An 18,301-nucleotide genomic window follows, 5' to 3' on the forward strand; every position below is an offset into this window, starting at 1 on the left:
AATAAGTAGAAATTTGAAGTATACATGGACAAAGACTAATATTAGGTTTTAGTGTGATTTTGTCACATATAGAGGCCATTATTTTATATATATATTTATTACTAATCTCCTGGACATATTCACTAGGAATACCTCTGAAACCATTAACTTTTCAAGGCATGCCAAAATACTAATGCTGTAAATTCTTAGAGGTAAGCCTTCTTCATGTGTTATCTCTTACTCTGCTGTACACCTTATCTTTACTTATGACGTTCCACTCTGAAAATCTTCCAAAATTTATTAGGCCCCACTAGTATCCTCAAGACTATGACTCAACTGTTATTAAGTGTACGTATGCTACATTTTTTGTATATTTGCTACATTTTTTGTCACTGCATAATGTAGATCTCTAAGATCCACCTCTTTTTCTTGCATATGAATCCTGGACAGCTTACATAGGTCCCAAGTTCAGCAGTCTTACAAACCTTGCTCTCAAATAATCTGTGAAGAGTCTGGGCATTTAACTTGTACAGTTTAGGATACACAGTGGTAAGATATACAAGGTTTAAGTTTTGCAAGACTAACTTCTTTCCAAACACTGAGCCTAAGTGCTCTTCAGAAACATGCTCTAATTCACTCCTAAATTAGAGGACTTGATGGTAGGATTACCATTTGCTGTAGGTTCTTTTCAATTAAACATATTTAAGCCAGGAAAATAAAGTAGTGATGCAAATGAGAAGCTTCCTAGACATTTCATATGACTCAAATGTTACATTCCTATCAGTGGAATTCTTTTTTTCGAGGTGACTTTTTCAGAGACAAACCCCTTCATTTAACTGAAAATACTCAGATATATCTATGCTCATAGACTATGGTAAATAAACTTGCTCCAGGCCCTTACTGCAGACTTAGGACTGCATGTGTACATTCATTTTTTTTATTTTTTTAAATTATATATATATGACTATATCAAAGCATCACAGAATATAACTCTGGTGCAAACATAGCAGAAAATTTGGGTCCCCCCATTTCTGTAGTAGAACCCTACCTGTTTCTACAGATCACACAACGGTTTGGGTTGGAAGGGACCTTAAAAGGTCATCTAGTTCCAACCCCCTGCCATTGCCAGGGACACCTTCCACTAGATCACAATGCCCAACCCTGCTCTTGAACACATCCAGGGAGGGGACCTTCAAAACTTCTCTGGGCAACCTGTTCCAGTACCTCACCACCAGTAGAGAATTTCTTTCTAATATCTAAACTAAATCTACATTCTGTTAGTTTTAAACCATTATTCCTTGTTCTATCATTATGCTCCATGATAAGGGGTCTTCATCTTTCTTGTATGCCCACTTTAAGTTTTGGAAGGTTGCAGTAAGGTCTCCCCAGAGACTTTTCTTCTCTGGGCTAAATACTCCCAGCTCTTTGAGCATGTAGGAGAGGTGCTCCAGCCCTCTGGTCATTTTCATGACCCTCCTCTGGACCCTGCTCTAATAGGTCCATGTCTTATGCTGGACACCCTAAAGCTGGATGCAGTACTACAGGTGGGGGTCTCACAAGAGTGGAGTAGAAAAGAAGAATCACCTCCCTTGACCCACGGACCATGCTTCTTTTGATGCGGGCCAAGATATGATTGGCTTCCTGGGCTGTAAAATATGAATCTCTTTCCAAGTGACACAAGGTAGTGCTAAACTAAGTTCTGTATCTCAGCTCAATGAAACAATAGAAACATTGCTTTCAGCACCATTAGTCTGCAAAGGGTTAACACATTCTAGTCTCAGCAGGAAGTTTTCAAGTGAAATTCCTCTGGAATATCATACTGGGGAGAGGGTACTTCTTGAACACATATGTTCTTAGAAGGATCTACTTTTTTTTTTTAATGTTTGTGTTTTTTATTATTATTCAGTGAATGAGAAAGGTTGAAAGCTTTTGTAATCTATGCTTCAGTATCCTATTTTCAATACAGTGGATAACAATATGATTGAGCAGCCCACAGCACTGCCTCAGAATATGCAGCTTCTAATCCTACCATCTGTTCTGGTGGCTATCTTTTTTCCAGGGTGTGAAATAACATCCAACTGCAAGCAACAAGTCTATAAATTAACTGAGATGCAATACACATGACAAAACAATGTGCAAGCTTGACAATGATAACACTAGCCTTCTATTCATCATCTATCCTACACTGTTTGCAAGATCACACATGCACTTTCTTATGAGAGTTTTAATACTCCTTTTACATCCATACAGCATTGTAGGAACTAGAGATCCCCATGGAAAAGGAGCATATAGAATAGAACGTTGTCTTCAAATTCTGAAAATTCTTATTTCAATACAACAGTTGTTTGTTTCTTAAATGAAAGATGAATTATCTGGGTGTTTTTTTTTTTCTGTCTCTAAAAGATGCCTGCAGAAGGGATATTTTAGCTGTTCTTCTAGCTTGTTTGTTGTTGCTTTTTAATTTTTTTAATTTTTTTTTTATTTTTTTAATAACAGCATGGATTTATCTGTTTTCCTAAAAGGATATAACTCCAACTATAATGAAATGATTATATTAGACAAGCTGACAAGTTGCATATATTTAAAGGAATAGTGTTTTCAATTAAGTTGCCTTGCATCTTTCCAGCCCTGAAAATAGCAAACATCAATTGGCAATCCAAGCTAAATAAAGCAGCACATCACACATCTGATTACAGCAGCACAGAAGTAATCTTGAGGAGAGGGCAGGCCTTCACCATCAGCCTAAACTTCCGAACAACGGTACAGCCTTGGGACAACTTCACATTTATTGCAAGCACAGGTAATCCCAGCTCAAAACACTAGAGCTTCCTGTGTGTTTATTAAGCCTTGTTCTGTCATTCAGGATTCACTATTATTTTAGGCCTAGGAATCCCCATTTTAAACCTTAGCCTATATCTTAAAGCAATAGACAGTTAAGGTAATAATTACTGGAAAGGTATGGGCCATCCTCATTAAAAATAAAACAAAGCAAACCCACCACCATATCTCTTCTCCTACCTACAATACTGCAAGATGTCTTCATCTTCTGAGCCCTAAACTTTCTACAGCTCTACCCCCCTCAAAGGCCTTCATTATATATTTGTCTTCTCACCTGATTCTCTATTGCACCTGTTCAAATTCCCCTTGATTAACTTCAGGTGTTTCCTATTCCTGGAACAGCCCACATGACCCATTTGCTAAGACTCCCAACTGTATCTTCCAAAAAGCTGTCTCCAAAAATTTCTCCAGGCAGCTACTGACCTAGTGAAATGCATATTACAGTGTGTGGCGCATCCTGCCTATGTAGCTTTCAACCATGAGGTTTTCAGGACAAGGCTTGCTTCTTCACTTGTCTCAAGTGACTGTGGGACTACTTGCCTTTACTAGGTCATGCATTTAACACAGAGGGCTGCATAGTGTGATTCTATGGATTGGAGTGCAGCTACTTTACATTGAATGAGCATGTGGTGGATAAACCATAATCCTTCAATGTAGTAATTGAGATCATCACTGACCCTGGCTTGTCACACACAGCTGTCATTCAGAATTGCTGTCTCCTGTTCCCTCTGGCAGGACCGTCTCCAGCAGAGTCAGAGCAGACCAAGGTCATATTTAACCTTTCTGATGAAGGTGCCAGTGGCTGGAGTGCAACTCAAGAGCACAGTGAGCATGGCTGCGTGAACTTCACGATAGTCAGCCCTGCCAATGCTGTCATTGGACGATACAAACTCAAACTTCAGATTGATTCTGGGAACAGGTTCTCATCAGTGCTCCTGGGCCATTTCGTGTTACTCTTCAATCCCTGGTGTCCAAGTATGTTTTAATGTTTTATGTCCTTCAGGTAACTTATTGTATCAGTCAGGAAATCTGGGTGCCACAATAAAGCATGTACCTGACAGTGACAGCTGCATTATGATGTTTTTCCTCAACATCAGGGATGTTGATTTTGATCCTTCTTCAGTGCTCCAATGCAGCCTCTTGCTCACTGAGTGAGAAATTAGAGGAAGGTATTACTTCAAATATTTATTCTATAATTTTTTCCTCTGATACTGCATTCACTTGTGACTCACTGTCTACTAGTAAGACACACACTGTGATCAGGGAAGCTGCAAAGGGACAGGAGTATACTGTTCCCCTCAGAGGAACTTCATGCTAATTTTATGCACTCTGTAAATGATTACAGGGGTATAGCCTCACCTGTTCCCCAGAAGTCCCCTTGAAGTGAGATTTTCAGTTAGAGAAAAACAGCAATCATTTCAGCTACCATTTCTCATTCTGCTTCTAGATGATGATGTCTATATGGCTAATGAAAAGGACCGACAGGAGTATGTTCTGAATGATAGTGGAATCATATTTCATGGACTGGAAAAATATATTCAGCAAGAAGCTTGGAATTATGGACAGGTAAACAAAGAAAACAAGAAAATAAGACCAGTGAGTGGATGAGGGTCTTGAGGGGAGAGAGTCATTATATCATAGTCTAAGAGTTCATTATTCTCTTTCATTTTTGATTTTCTTGCCAGTACACTTACCAGTTATTGATACATTGCAGCAGCATTAGAATCGTTTCCCCTGTCTGGCATACGCTAATAAAAGAAATAAGAGAAAGAAAGCACGATTTTAATTTTAGTTTTTGGTTGGTTTTGTTCTTGTTGGCTAGTTTTTGTGTGTGTGTGTGTCTGTGTGGTGTTTTTGGTTTTGTTTTTTTATTACACAAAGTGGTGAAATTCTACTTCTTTCTTGTCCCCTGTGAAGGGCAAAGGAAGCCATTCCAGTAGTAACTTCTAGTTATTGCAAGGCTGGTACATCTAAATATTTACATAGTTGGTCCAATAATGGGTCAGAATATACAGAAAGGATAGCCCAAATATACTCAACTGAAACAACTCAAGTTGAAATTCTAAAATATCACCTTGGCCTTCTAAATGCATCTGCTACGAATATCGTCGTAACTACAGCCTATTTGTAGTCACACAGTTATCCTGCAATTTGTGAGGCCAGTCAAAACCATTAATGAATGCTTCATGACTTAAAACTGCACCAACAGTTGCACACACAGCACTATTTACCCTCCTAATCAATGTGGCTGCTTTTATACTAATTAATGAATCAAGGCCAAATTTGCTTTCTGTCTCTGAGGTCAGGTGGCATCCTTGCCTGACCACATTCATATTGCATAACACTTCACCCTGTTTTTTTTTCTGGGCTTAACACAGTGTCTCTGTGACTCTAATGCATAGTAATTTTTTTTTGTATTTTGTATTTTTATTAATTTTTAATATTGTTTTTTATTATTATTTTTTCCACCTCTGCTCAGATTATCTGATATAAGGTGGAGGCAGAGTGAGGTTTTTGTACCATGAAGGGGAGGGGACCTTCTGGGACATGACAGCATGCGGGAGGATGTGAAGCCTGCCGAGCCAGTCCTGAAGTGGTCTTGTCTGTCCCACCAGGCCATACCTGGGCAATGTCTTCATGAATGCTGGTTGCTATGGTCCTAAATCATGCTTGTAAACATGCCTGTTATTAAATACTATGGAGAGTCATTACTCTAGTGATTTTGCTTTCTTCTTGTCCCTATTTTCTTTAACAGTACAGAAAAATCTTATATTACCATCATCCCATTGTGCTTAGAGAAGGAAAAATGCTATGGAATTAATCCTTGGTTTTAATTATAAAATTAACCTTTAATACTATTGCTTGTTTTGATTTCAGTTTGAAGAGGATATCCTTGATATTTCTCTGGCTATATTGGATCGAAGCTTGAACCACCGCAAAGATCCATCCACTGATGTATCCAACAGAAACAATCCCATCTATGTGAGCAGGGTTATTAGTGCTATGGTAAAGTGATCAATTAGTTACAGCTGCACTAACAAAAAACACAATACTTACTGTTTTATAGAATGTGCTATATTTTTTTCCTGCAAAAATAGGTAGAAAAGAGTTAAAACAGAGTTTTATTCTCAAGAAAAAAATGCCCCTAAAAGTTTAATTGACCTTCTTCCCAAAAGTTTGCTCATAACTGAAGGAATGAAGAATGTTTCCAAGACCTTTCAGGCTGTTAGATCTTTTCACTCATTTAGAAAGTATATGTCCACTCTGAAATCATATGCTCTGTTTTTCAAATACCAAAAGCAGCATGAAATATTTTGCGAAACTAGTATTGGTATGGCTGCATTTAATGTGTTAATTTAGTATTCTTCACTTCATGGGAGTTCGTTCAATGAGACCTGGATGCATTTCCTTCAATAAATAGTTACATCTCTCCACAAAAACTCCCTATCTTCACACACCTACAAATGCACAACCAGGCAAATTAAAAATCTTTCATTCTATAAATAATACATGCCTTTTCACATTCCTTATCTGAGGCTGATCCTTTACAGACGTGATCTTTTTCACCCTTTTAGGCAGCACTTGATTTTGGGAATTTCAATTTCAATATGAAGTAAGTAACTCTACTTAGATGTACAAAATTACTGAAAGTAGGAATACCGAAGAAAAAAAATCATTAAAAAACAACTTACTCTTTTCTGTAGATGACACTATATGACACTTAGCAGGATATTAAAATGGATGTGTATGAATACATGCAAACGCATTTAAAACGTTTGAGCAAGCTAAATGTACTCTACAAATATTTGCAATACATGGACATGCAGAGAAAATATATGCTTCTTGTAGCTTCCATAAAAATGACTTGAGAATGTGACCCAATAGTGAATAAGCAATGTAACAGTAATATGATATACAAGGAGATGAAATTTATCAGGGGGGTTGGTGGTAGGACAAAGACTAATAGTTTAAAACTAAAAGAGGACAAATTTAGATTAGATATTAGGATGAAATTCTTTACTATGAGGGTGATGAGGCACTGGAACAGGTTGCCCAAAGAAGTTTTGGTGGTCCCTTCCCTGGAAGTGTTCAACAGCAGGGTTGGGCAGTGTAATCCAGTGGAAGGTGTCCCTGGCAATGGCAGGGGGTTGGAACTAGATGATCTTTTAAGGTCCCGTCCAATCCAAACCATTGTATGATTCTATGATTCTGTCCGTTTCCCTCTCTCCCTTTTACTGTAAATATTGTAATTCTCTCATGAGAAGGATTTTTTTTCAGGTTAACAGCAATGATGAAAAGGGAGTAGTGGAAGGGAAGTGGAATGGAAAGTACTGTTCAGGAACCAACCCCTTGCACTGGAGCGGAAGCGTGACCATTCTTCGAAAATGGTACAGAAGGAGATACAAACCTGTCCGCTATGGCCAATGCTGGGTCTTTGCAGGAGTAATGTGCACAGGTATACATTAAAGGGAGAATGCTATCAGAAAGGAAGCTTACTAGAATTTCTGTAGTTTTAACTTTGTGATGTTATTGTTGAAGCTGCTGCAGCTTTGATGGAGAGAGTAAGAGCCTCTGCTACATATGCATGAAGGCTTTTTCTTCCATTTTTATACAGGCATAGATTGTCGTATGGCAGCCCAGTATTACCAGTCAGCACATAAGGTGGAAAGCTGTCTGCCAGGCTGGGCTCTAGAAACAAATGAGGTTTTGTATTTCATAGCTAGAAATCAAAGAAAAACAGTGCTCTTTTAAGTGTGGCTCCTGGCAGTTCTCTACTGTTTTGTCTAGCCTAATGGACACAAAAACGAGTTGCAATGCTTAGGGCTTGTAAAAGGAGCTGCAAGAGAGGAAAAGCATTTCATCCTAGCAGTTTCCACTCGGAGACAAGAGTCACTTTGAGGAAAACACAAAGGAAAAACAATGCAATTGAGAGATGTCTCAGAGAGGAAAAAGAAGCACGTAGAAGAGAAAGAAATACAGGGAGAGAATGGGGGAGAGAACAAGATGAAGAATGAAAGATTAAAATAAATGTGTGAATTTAAATCTTAAAAAGAACACGGCAGCTAACAATGTCAAGTGAGCATGGAACTGTCTTCTAAACAATTGTGTACAATGACTATGTGACATCCTTGTACCATATCTGAGGGTTTCTTTCCCCACTAAAAGCATATACAGGAGACTGCTTTACCAAGAAAAATGGAGAAATACTTTCTAAATGTCTGTAAAATAGGTTTACAGAACTTTTCTGGTATTCTATATTGCAGTTCTGAGATCCTTGGGAATACCTACCCGTGTTATTACAAACTTTAACTCTGCCCATGACAGGAATATAAACCTGAGTATTGATAAATACATTGACATTTCTGGAAAGACCCTGCACTTGACTGAAGACAGTGTGTGGTAAATATTATTTTTTTCTTAATATTTCTGCCATTATATTTTCCTCTAATTGCAAGATGTAGAATTACACTCATTACACTCCTGAAAACCTACCTCATACTCCCAAAGATATAAAACCCCATACCAAAATAATCAACAGAACAGAGCGTTCAGAAATGCAAAGTGTAGTCGTTTTCACCATTCTGAAGAATTACTAGTGGAGATATTTGGTGCCATTGTTATTCAACACACAATTTGAAAATATAACTTCTAATTTTGTCTCTACTGTCTGACAATTTTAATTTTTCTAAAGGAAAGTTAAAGAAAGAGATTAACTGTTTGTTTGGACAAGAGTGACACAGATCTGAATAATTGACTCTGCAATAAATATATTTTTATTTTTTTTTTTTATGTAACATCCCAGTATTTCTAAGAGATCTCAACCCAGAAAACAGGAAAAAAGGGGGAATGAAGTACTCAAGAAAGGAGGCAGCAGTTGGTCTCTCTACAGAGGAGTTATCATTCACTCCATTAGGGTTATTTCTTGCATTGCACCACAAATGTACCAGGTCTTTCAACACAGAATGAATTGTATTAATCTGAGATTTCCTATTCTTCTTCCCTTACAGGAATTTCCATGTCTGGAATGAAAGCTGGTTTGTTAGAAGAGATCTTGGCTCTTTTTATGATGGATGGCAGGTTTTGGATGCAACACCCCAGGAAAGAAGCAAAGGTAACACTGCTGTAAATATAAAAAGATGTAGATATTGTTACTCCTAAACATTGCTACTAGAATTGCAGGATAACCGTTCTGTCAGCCTCTGGATTCCTGCCAGCATTCAAAATCTTATTTTTTCTGATCCTCTGCCAACACAAAAACAAGTGCATCTTAAGTTCATTCATCTCACCCTTGCTTGCCTTAGCTCCAAATATTACACAAATTCATAAAATGATGCAAAATAACTAAGGTTAGAAAGGACTTCTGGTGAATGATTACTCCAATACTCTGCTCTGTGCACAGTTAATCATAGCAGGTTTCTCAGGAATACGTCCAGTTGGGTTTTAAATATTTCTAAGGATGAAGACTCCACAACCTCTCTGGCAAACCGCTCCAGTGTTTGACCTCCCACATAATAAAACAGGTTTTTTCTTATGTTTAAATGGAATCTTCTGTTTCAATTTTCACCCTTGTGCTTTCACTGGATATCACTAAGGAGAGTCTGATTCTGATATCTTTATACCTTCCCACCATATTTTTAAACACATTGACAAGATTCTGCCCAGTTTCTTCAGGCTGAACAGTCACTGTTCTCATCCCTTAATCATTTGTGTGGCCCTTTGCAGGACTTCCTCCCTTATTTCCGTGTACTTCTTGTACTGGGGAACCCAGAACTAGACACAGCATTCTAGAATTGGTCTCACCAATAGATCACTAGAGGGGTAGGATTGCCTTCCTTGACCTGCAGGCAATGCACTTCCTAATATGGACACAGATGTTGTTTGCCTTCCTTGCTGCAAGAGCACACTGCTGGCATTAGATATTTGCTGGCTTGCATTGGACAGATTTAGCAGCAAAACGAATTAAAAATCCATCTAGTAAGGTGCTAAGTAAAAATTTCAGAGCTTACAGGGTTTTAGAGTAACAGGGTTGAACCAAGGATTTTACAACAGAAAAGAAAATATGCCATATGACCCTAGCCTATATTTTATAGGACACACTGGAATGGATAGGAAGGTAATTCATACGGTGTTCCTGTGACATGCAACAACATAGAATATAAGTACAAAACTACATAATAAGGGCCACAAATTGTTCTCTGGTTCTGAAACCAAGTGATATAGAATGACTTTTGTTCACAGCACTGAACTCTCCCTCCCAGACCAACCAACCAACCAAAAATACAGCACAGCCTGCTGGAAACACTAGCAAGGGAAAAAAAAAAAAAAAAAATCACTAAGAATCTTGCTAGCAAGTAAACAGTGTGGATGACCACCTGGGCTCACACTCTGGCTTTGGTTTTATTTGCTAATACAGATATAAATCTACTGATCTTATCTGATGAGCCCCATCAAAAGATTAATTTATTTAGCCATTTAAAACCTTCCAAATGTCAGGTAAGCTGCCTCTTATTCCCCACTCCTCAGATTACCAAATTTAACTTCTTGTTTCTTCTGAATGCACATGCGGCATTGATGACTCACATCTCATAAGTCTGACTGTACTTCAGACACAGCTCCCATCCTCTCCTCACCTTTCATTTGACAAGTTAGCATACAGCCCTGCAAGCTTTGGAGGATTAGAAGAATTCACGCAGCACACATCACAGAAAGTGTTAGCTACACCTTTTTAGCCTTACAGCCTCCTCTGTGCCGGTACCTTTTGCTAGAAAATGTATGTGGAATTTCTGGACACGTTGTACCATAATGTATAGACCCAGAAACAACGGACTTTATCCAAACATGTCTTTAGAGTGACTACCTTTTTCTGTCAGCATGAGGATTTGTGGACTGCACCTAATCTTTCACAATAGATAGTCATTTAACTTCTCTCTCCTTAATATAGGCATATTTCAGTGTGGCCCTGCCTCCACCAAAGCCATTAAGGAAGGGGATGTGAACCTGGATTATGACAGTTCATTTGTGTTTGCAGCAGTGAATGCTGACTGTGTTACTTGGATTCACTATAGCAACAAAAGAAAAGAGAGAATTTACTCCAATACTAGGAAGATTGGAAAATTTATCAGCACCAAAGCCGTGGGTACCAACTCCCGGGTGGATGTCACTGATAATTACAAATATCCAGAAGGTAAATTCTTTATTACAGGTGTCTTTGCCATCAATGGTCAGAAGTTAAAAGGATTTAGGCTTTTGTTGGATTGGACACTCACTGAATTTCTTTGCTTCTTTTGAAAAAGTGTGAATTTTCAATGGCTCAGGACTCATTGTCAGAAGATAGTGATTAAATATATATTTAATGTTATGGCCCTGTTATGAAATATGTTATGGCCCTGGATGAAATACTGATTTATTTAATACACAGTCAAAGCTACTCATGCAAAACATTCTGTCCCAGCAGTCCTGATCAGGTGGTGAGAATATTTCTGTCATGACATGCGGTAACAGTCTTTCTGGAGAGTTATGTGGGCAGAGTTTCTGCAAAAGGAAGGATTTTTTCAGTGTTGCTTTCAGAGGAGATGGCAATTGACCCAGCTTACGCAGAAGTGAGATCTCCCAGGAGTTTTCTACTGCTAACAGATTCTAACAGGCATCCATGAACAACCAGCTAAAGCTAACGGCCAAGTTTTACTTTCCAGTCTTTGTGGCCAGGTATATTCATTTGCTTTTTTGTCAAATTTAGCCTTTAGGTAAGGCTTCACTTTTTCCTCTCATATATTTTTGCCCTCCTCAGCTTTCCCAAACTGCATTTACTAAGAGCACTTTTGGCACGATTGCACTATGTCTAGTATGTATGAGATCTCTTAACCATGTTATCTTTTAAAGCAGGATCCTCGAAAGAAAGGCAAGTATACAAAAAAGCACTGAAGCTGCTCGGTGTGAGCAGCACTGGAAGAAGAACCAAAGTTACAAGACGTAGAAGACGATTTTCAGTAGCACGGAGACAAAATATGACAGTGCCCACAGGAAAACCTACTATCTCAGGGAAGCTGAACCTGGATGCATCTCCTGTAATTGGCCAGGATATCCTCCTTACCTTGTCACTGAGGAACTTGATCACAGATTTCAAGACCATAAAGGTTAAACTGAGTGCTTCAGCTGTTCTCTACACAAGAAAACCAAAGACAGAGATTTTGCAATGGTCTAGGTCTATTCAACTTGGATCTGAAGAAGGTAATTTTAATTTTATTACAGCTCAAGACAAGATATAGCTCTAGTTTGTGGCCAGATCACAGACATCATGAATGGCTCAAGCAGTGCATGACCTACAAATGGTTGAAGGTTAAGGCTATTTGGGAGAAGAGAAAAATACATACTTGCCCTGTCTTAAGCATTTGCTTTTAGACACTGTCAAGAAGGATACTGACCTGGGTGACCCTTTGTCTGACTCAGCACAGCCACTATTAGTTCTACATTGTGACATTTTTTGCGAAGAGAAAACAACTAAGAGATACACCAGAGACTACTCAGCTACCAGCTCCCCATAGGCAAAGTACAGAGATAAAGTAATAGGAGAAATATTTATATTTCTTTTGCAGCAGTAGGACAGTAACTACAAATTGCACTGACAGCTACATTACCCACAGATGCAGGCCTTTTGCTCTGCTGTTATATGGACAATACTGAAAAATGAGTTGTAGTACGGATGAATGGGACTACCCTCCCAAACCAATCCAAGATATATAATTCTTTTCACTACTCCAGCAGTAGATGAAGATTTTTTCTCAGTGTACTGAGAACCATTGCCTTCCTCAGTGGCACACATATCAAATGCGCACCCTCTTTCAGGAAGGGGCTAAACAGCTGCATCTGAAAGGGTATTAAAACCAGGCCATGTTTTCAATTCTGCCTCCTTTGCAAGGACGGAACATGAAATTCCCAGCTTCAGATTCATGAGAAAACCACCAGCAGGGGTTGACACAAATATCCACCCTCAGATCTGTCCAACTACCGACCTGTACCTGATCATTTAGTGCTTGATGTGAATGTAAGTAGAAGTCACCTATGAGCGTCATTCCAGTCTACAAGCTTCCAACATCCACAAATGTACAGTCCCAGGGTGATACTGTTGTTTCTCCCTAAAATGTAGGTATATTAAAGATACTTGGTACTTAGACACAGAAAGTAAAAGGGGAAATTTCTGCTTCTATTTGCATTCCAGTGAAAGAAATTCCATTCAAGATCTCCTACTCCCAGTACAAAAATGCTCTGATGGATGACAGGAAGATCCTAGTGACCGCTCTCTGTGAAGTCAGACAGGGAGCCTCACTTCTAATGGAGAAGGATATTCTACTTCAGGATCCTTTTCTCACCATCAAGGTAAAATCTAGTCTCCTCTGTGTTTCTAGAGAGACATGTTGAGAAGAAGCAACCAGAATCCTTCACACCATCTACTCCTCATGAGAAGGGATGTGCAAAGTGAAATCGTATGTTAGGGTGATTTGATCTTGTTGCTCCAGTAATAAGCCGCATGACACAAGTGAAATGAAATACACTATAGAAAAGCAAACCTCCCCAAGACATTGCTGTGCGCTCATGTTCTTAACAGTGCTTGGTGACATGGCAGTGATAAATGTCTCAGTATCATGAGGGTTACAAGGTAAGACTGTCTCCAGAGAAACAGACAGACAAAGACAGAAAGATCTAGTCCATATCTAGGTCTACACTTTTGTCAGGGAAGTCTGATCATTCTCTTTGATTTTATTTAGGAAGCCTGATTTTTACCAAAGACTAGCTGGCTAGCTGGTAATGCCTGGGGATGCGAGGCTAGTTATTATTAATATTCAAGAATAGTCTTTCACCTTATCAGGAAAAGTGGCACTTTCCACCTTCTGTAGCATCTTTCTGTATGATTAGTAGTTAAACTGTAGACATTTTTCCACTTAAGGCTGACTTCTGACAAACATTGTACAATAGGCAAAAAACAATTTTTAGTCTACAGGAAATACCCTGTGTTGTGTCTGCCCAGGAACAGTCCTGGGTTTGCACAGCCCATCACATCCACATAAACTAGTTTAACAATATTTAGGACATTTCAGCACATTCACATGCTACATCAGCTCTGTGAATCAAATGCTACCTATCTGCCTACTGTATTGTAAACAACCTAGAAGGAATGCGATAATTCTGAGTATCTCAGAGCCTCCAGACTAGATCAGACCTCTCAAACCACTCTGTCAGTAGCATACAGGACATTGAAGGTTATACACAGGAATAAAAAACTGATTTTTTATTAGTTCTGGTGAGTTCTGAATACCAAGCTCTAGAGAGACTTTGTGTAAAATCTTCTGTACTATATCACGCAGGTCACCTTACCAGGACAGACACTTGAATTAAATTACTTCAATTTAATGACCAAGGTTCAAAAAGGTTTTGTATTTCTATTGATTTAAACCTCTGTATATAAACATACATTCAATGACAGACAAATGCAATTTGGGTGCTGGACTTCTCCATTATGTTAATTAACACTATTATTACCTATGAAGATAACCAGATATGCCAATTCTATGTTATCTCAGTCAGAATAAGGTAATGAATACATTTATTTGCTATTTCACATTCTAATTCTATTGTCTGAGATGCCACAACCCACCTCTGTCACACCTCTCATGTTTTCTAATCCTAAACCTTCCATTTAGCCTAACTAAACCTAATTTCACCTAAGCTGCCTATAGTAGTTAGCCATATTTGCCAAGTTCATATTTGTATTCTTATTCTGTTATCACTCTTCGTAAGTATTATACACTACATAAGACGTAACACCATACTCTGGCCTAGTTAAAAAGGACTGAATGGTAGATTCTACAGTAGTTTGTTGTTCCTCAGCCACGCTGGAAGGCTGAGTCAAGCTCTGCACTCTGATGCCTGAAAATACATGGATACATGGATTAATCCCTGACTCCTCCCTATCTAGGAGATCCTAAGAAGGTATGCAGTTTGCAATACAAATGAAAAGAGAAAACCATGACAAAGAAGTGTGACTAATGCTGTGACTGAGCAGAATGTTTTCTCTCTGTAGGTCTTTGGTCCAACAGTGGTACACAAGGCTGCTAATGTGCAGGTCACATTCACCAACCCACTGTCTGAAACAGTGACAGACTGTGTGCTGAGAGCAGAAGGTAGTGGCTTGCTCAAAGAACAGCTCCAAATCAAGTATGTAAATGATGTCTGGCTAATAACTCATTCACTTTGGTGAGAAATCTAGAATACAAGTTGTGTTTTTAAAAAGCTTCTGTCAACCCATGACTTTTGTTTGCAGTAAGCTTGGACAAAATATCATGCTAGCACTCTCCGTATCTAGTTGGAATATTTTGCACCTCTTCTACCAAACTTTGATTTACAGAATGGTCCAGGAGTGGAGAGATGGCCTGCTTCTAATTCGCGTATAAGTTGGACCACTGTAGTTAGTGACTGGATTACATAAAGAGCAAAAATTTCAAAACAACTTTTTGTAGTCTGAAAAATGAAAACAAAACAAAACAAAACAAAAAAAAAAAAAAAAAAACAACTTTGAAGGATGAGGGGAAAAGTGATGGTATCATTTTTTCATCAAATACTAAATTACTAAACAGCCAGGACATATACCATAATGAAATATTTGAATACATCCACTGATATCATACTGATAAGAAATTGTTCTCCCATCTTGTTTACGGTTATTATTTTGGAAACATTTTTAAAATCTCCAAAATATGTACGTTGATGGAGTTAGCACCAAGAAACTGAGAGGAAAAAGAAAAAGACAGATAGGAGAAGGTGGATAATGATGTTAATTACTGAGATTTCACTTACACTGCACATGAAATTCAAGTCTAGTATTGAGGGGGCTGTGAACATGGTAGGCTATGTCCATCTGTGGAGCATACAACCACACCAGTAAAGTACGCTGACACTTCCTTTTCATGCTGTCTTACATTTGGGAACTCTGAAGAATACATGACGAGCATTTCTCTGCTGCTTGAACTTACAAACACGTTCTCTCTTTCAGTGTGGCACGAATGGCCCCCATGGAGTCCTCAACAATTGAGTTTGAGATCATTCCCTACAAGAGTGGCACAAGGCAGCTTCAGGTGGACTTGGTTTCCAACCATTTTTCAGACATTAAGGGATTTGTGATGCTTGATGTGACTCCCATCCGGTGATACAACCTATACATCCGTTCATTTTGTCTTAGCTACTGGTGCAGTGTTCAAGTGTTATTATGACTAGAAACATAGAAATGCAGATTACTTGGCCAATGAGATGTAATCTGAACAGAAATAAATTTAAAAAGCTACTACACAGTATTCTTTCCAAATTTTGCAAAGAAAACAAGTTTCAGACAAAGCCAAAACTGATACCTATGCTGCTTTGTTGATAGAAATGATGTAAATACTTTCTATCTGTACTTTTCTGATTTAAGCATAGATAAAAGCTTTCAGGACTTATATGTAACTCTGGCTGCTGTGTTTCATTGCATTTTCAATGGAAGTGACAACAAGAAAAAGGTGCCAATTTGGAAGATTTATTGCAGGAAAAACTGGCAGAGCTATCATCCTGGCCCAAAATGAAGGACATCAAACTTTATTCTCTTCATAAAGGAACTGCAGCAATTGTCTTGGATTATTTACAAAGGCTTTGCTAGGTCTAAACATGAGTAATTTCCTGAAAAGAAAAAATAGATGTCTGTAGAGATACCACTTTAGATGCTCTCTGGCTTTGTAGTCTCTTCTAGTTCAAATCTATTCTAGGACTAATAGGCTGTAGTAGTGATCAGAAGCTATAATCAGCACAGGAAATCAGTCAATGGATTGGTCCTAATTTTTTTTGGAATTATGCACTTCGATTAAAGTGCAGGGGGGATCTGGGGGAAATTATGGGTGTTTTTACTTTGCTCCAGTTCAAAAACTTCTCGCTGTACTATCTGAAGAATTGGACGAACTTGTCAGAGACCATTTGAGAAAAAGCAGCCTGTGACATGTATTTTTGTTTTGTACTGGCACTACCTTCAAGATTAACCGCCTAGACCTGCTGCTCTATGCTTTACCCAAATCTCTGTCTGTATCTTACAAAACCATTGTATCCACCCTGCTGACTTATGACCTGTTCCCTTTCACACTTGTATCAACAGGCAGACGGCAAAAAAATAAAATATAAAAAAAGACTGATTTTTCTGTCTGCAAAGGGAGATAATGTGTAATACTTCCAGAAGTGCTCAGGAAGAAGATGATGGGTAAAAGAGGCTCAGGACAATATAATCAGAAGGATATACGAAAATTCACAATAGTCACACATCTTCCTTCCACAAAGCTTCTTAAAGTAGGCCATCATCCTCTGTTATAAAGGCATTGTGCCACACATACCGAAATCCCAGCAGTGTGTCAATATATTCATTGCAGAGTTAACAAACCAGAATAGCAAAGATGTGAATTTTCCTAAGAGATAATTTGCCCCTTTCCTCCTGACAACACCTAGCACTGTCCAAGAATGCAATCTCAACCTCCTCAGAAATGTTTCACAGACACAAACTAACTCTGACAGATTAAACTGAGGTCTCATTAAAATTTGTTTGATTTGAAGCCAACAAAATCTTCAAAACATGTCAACTTCTGTTTTATTACATCAATTACAATACTTTGCCACCCACACGAATACTTACAAAGGTTCCTGAAGCATGTTGAAACCAGTCAGCTTAGAGAGACTGACACACAAACACACGCACAGAGGAGTTTGGATTTCTCCAGGCACAGAAGAGGGAATAGGTAGCTTTTGCACCTATCAATTAAGTCTTGCAGGATCTTGGAAAGTCAGGGTATACAATTCTCCATTCATTTCAGAAAGGGCCTGGAGGTAGTGATTACATTCACAAAATCTCATTCAATCTTGCAATAATGCAGACTGCCATAACATTTAATACACAGCTAAAATTATAAGTTATTCAAAGTCCTTCAGTATTTCTTCTTAAATACAAGCCAGGAAATTATCTGAGACCGTGTTTGTCACAGGAGCTTGATATGGCCTCATCCTAATTAACTATTTGTAAAGGAAGCCTGCTGTTCAAAGGAAAATCAGCACTAAAGCTTGTGCAAAGTTCCAAACTTTGCAATGCTTGGGGTTACTGGGATTTCAGGTATCAGCATTAACTGCCCACAGCAACTGCACCCGGTTCAGTTTCAGTTTTAAAATGCAGATTTATCTGTCCTGTGATGTAAAACACGCATTCTTCCTGTGTTAGACATAAGACAACCATTCAAATAAACTAATAATTATTACAGAGAAAAATGTTTAAGTGCCCATGGGAGGATTTAAAGACCTTTTGCCAAACCTACAATCTTTACACAGCCCGTAGTCAGAAGTCAATAGGAGCTAGTGGAGTGGCTAATTATCGGTATTTTTCCTTATAAATATGCTCTTTTAATCTGAACATACACAAGAGACTGGCCCAGCC

The 18,301-nt window shown here is 38.5% G+C and overlaps 1 protein-coding gene across 1 annotated transcript; it reads left to right on the forward strand.

Moving 5' to 3' along the window:
- Positions 1-2,529: 2,529 nt before the first annotated feature.
- LOC311445895 (protein-glutamine gamma-glutamyltransferase 6-like) lies at positions 2,530-16,515 on the forward strand (the record flags this gene model as incomplete). Its single annotated transcript, XM_084538471.1, has 12 exons — positions 2,530-2,779; positions 3,553-3,792; positions 4,265-4,383; positions 5,695-5,823; positions 7,096-7,273; positions 8,082-8,217; positions 8,826-8,929; positions 10,760-11,002; positions 11,701-12,045; positions 13,034-13,191; positions 14,894-15,027; positions 15,863-16,515. Coding segments are annotated over 12 exons (2,190 nt in total), but the record flags the coding sequence as incomplete, so codon positions are not given.
- Between the last annotated feature and the right edge of the window lie 1,786 nt (positions 16,516-18,301).

Source organism: Aythya ferina, assembly GCF_964211825.1.
Source record: "Aythya ferina genome assembly, chromosome: 16".
Classification (NCBI taxonomy): Eukaryota; Metazoa; Chordata; class Aves; order Anseriformes; family Anatidae; genus Aythya; species Aythya ferina.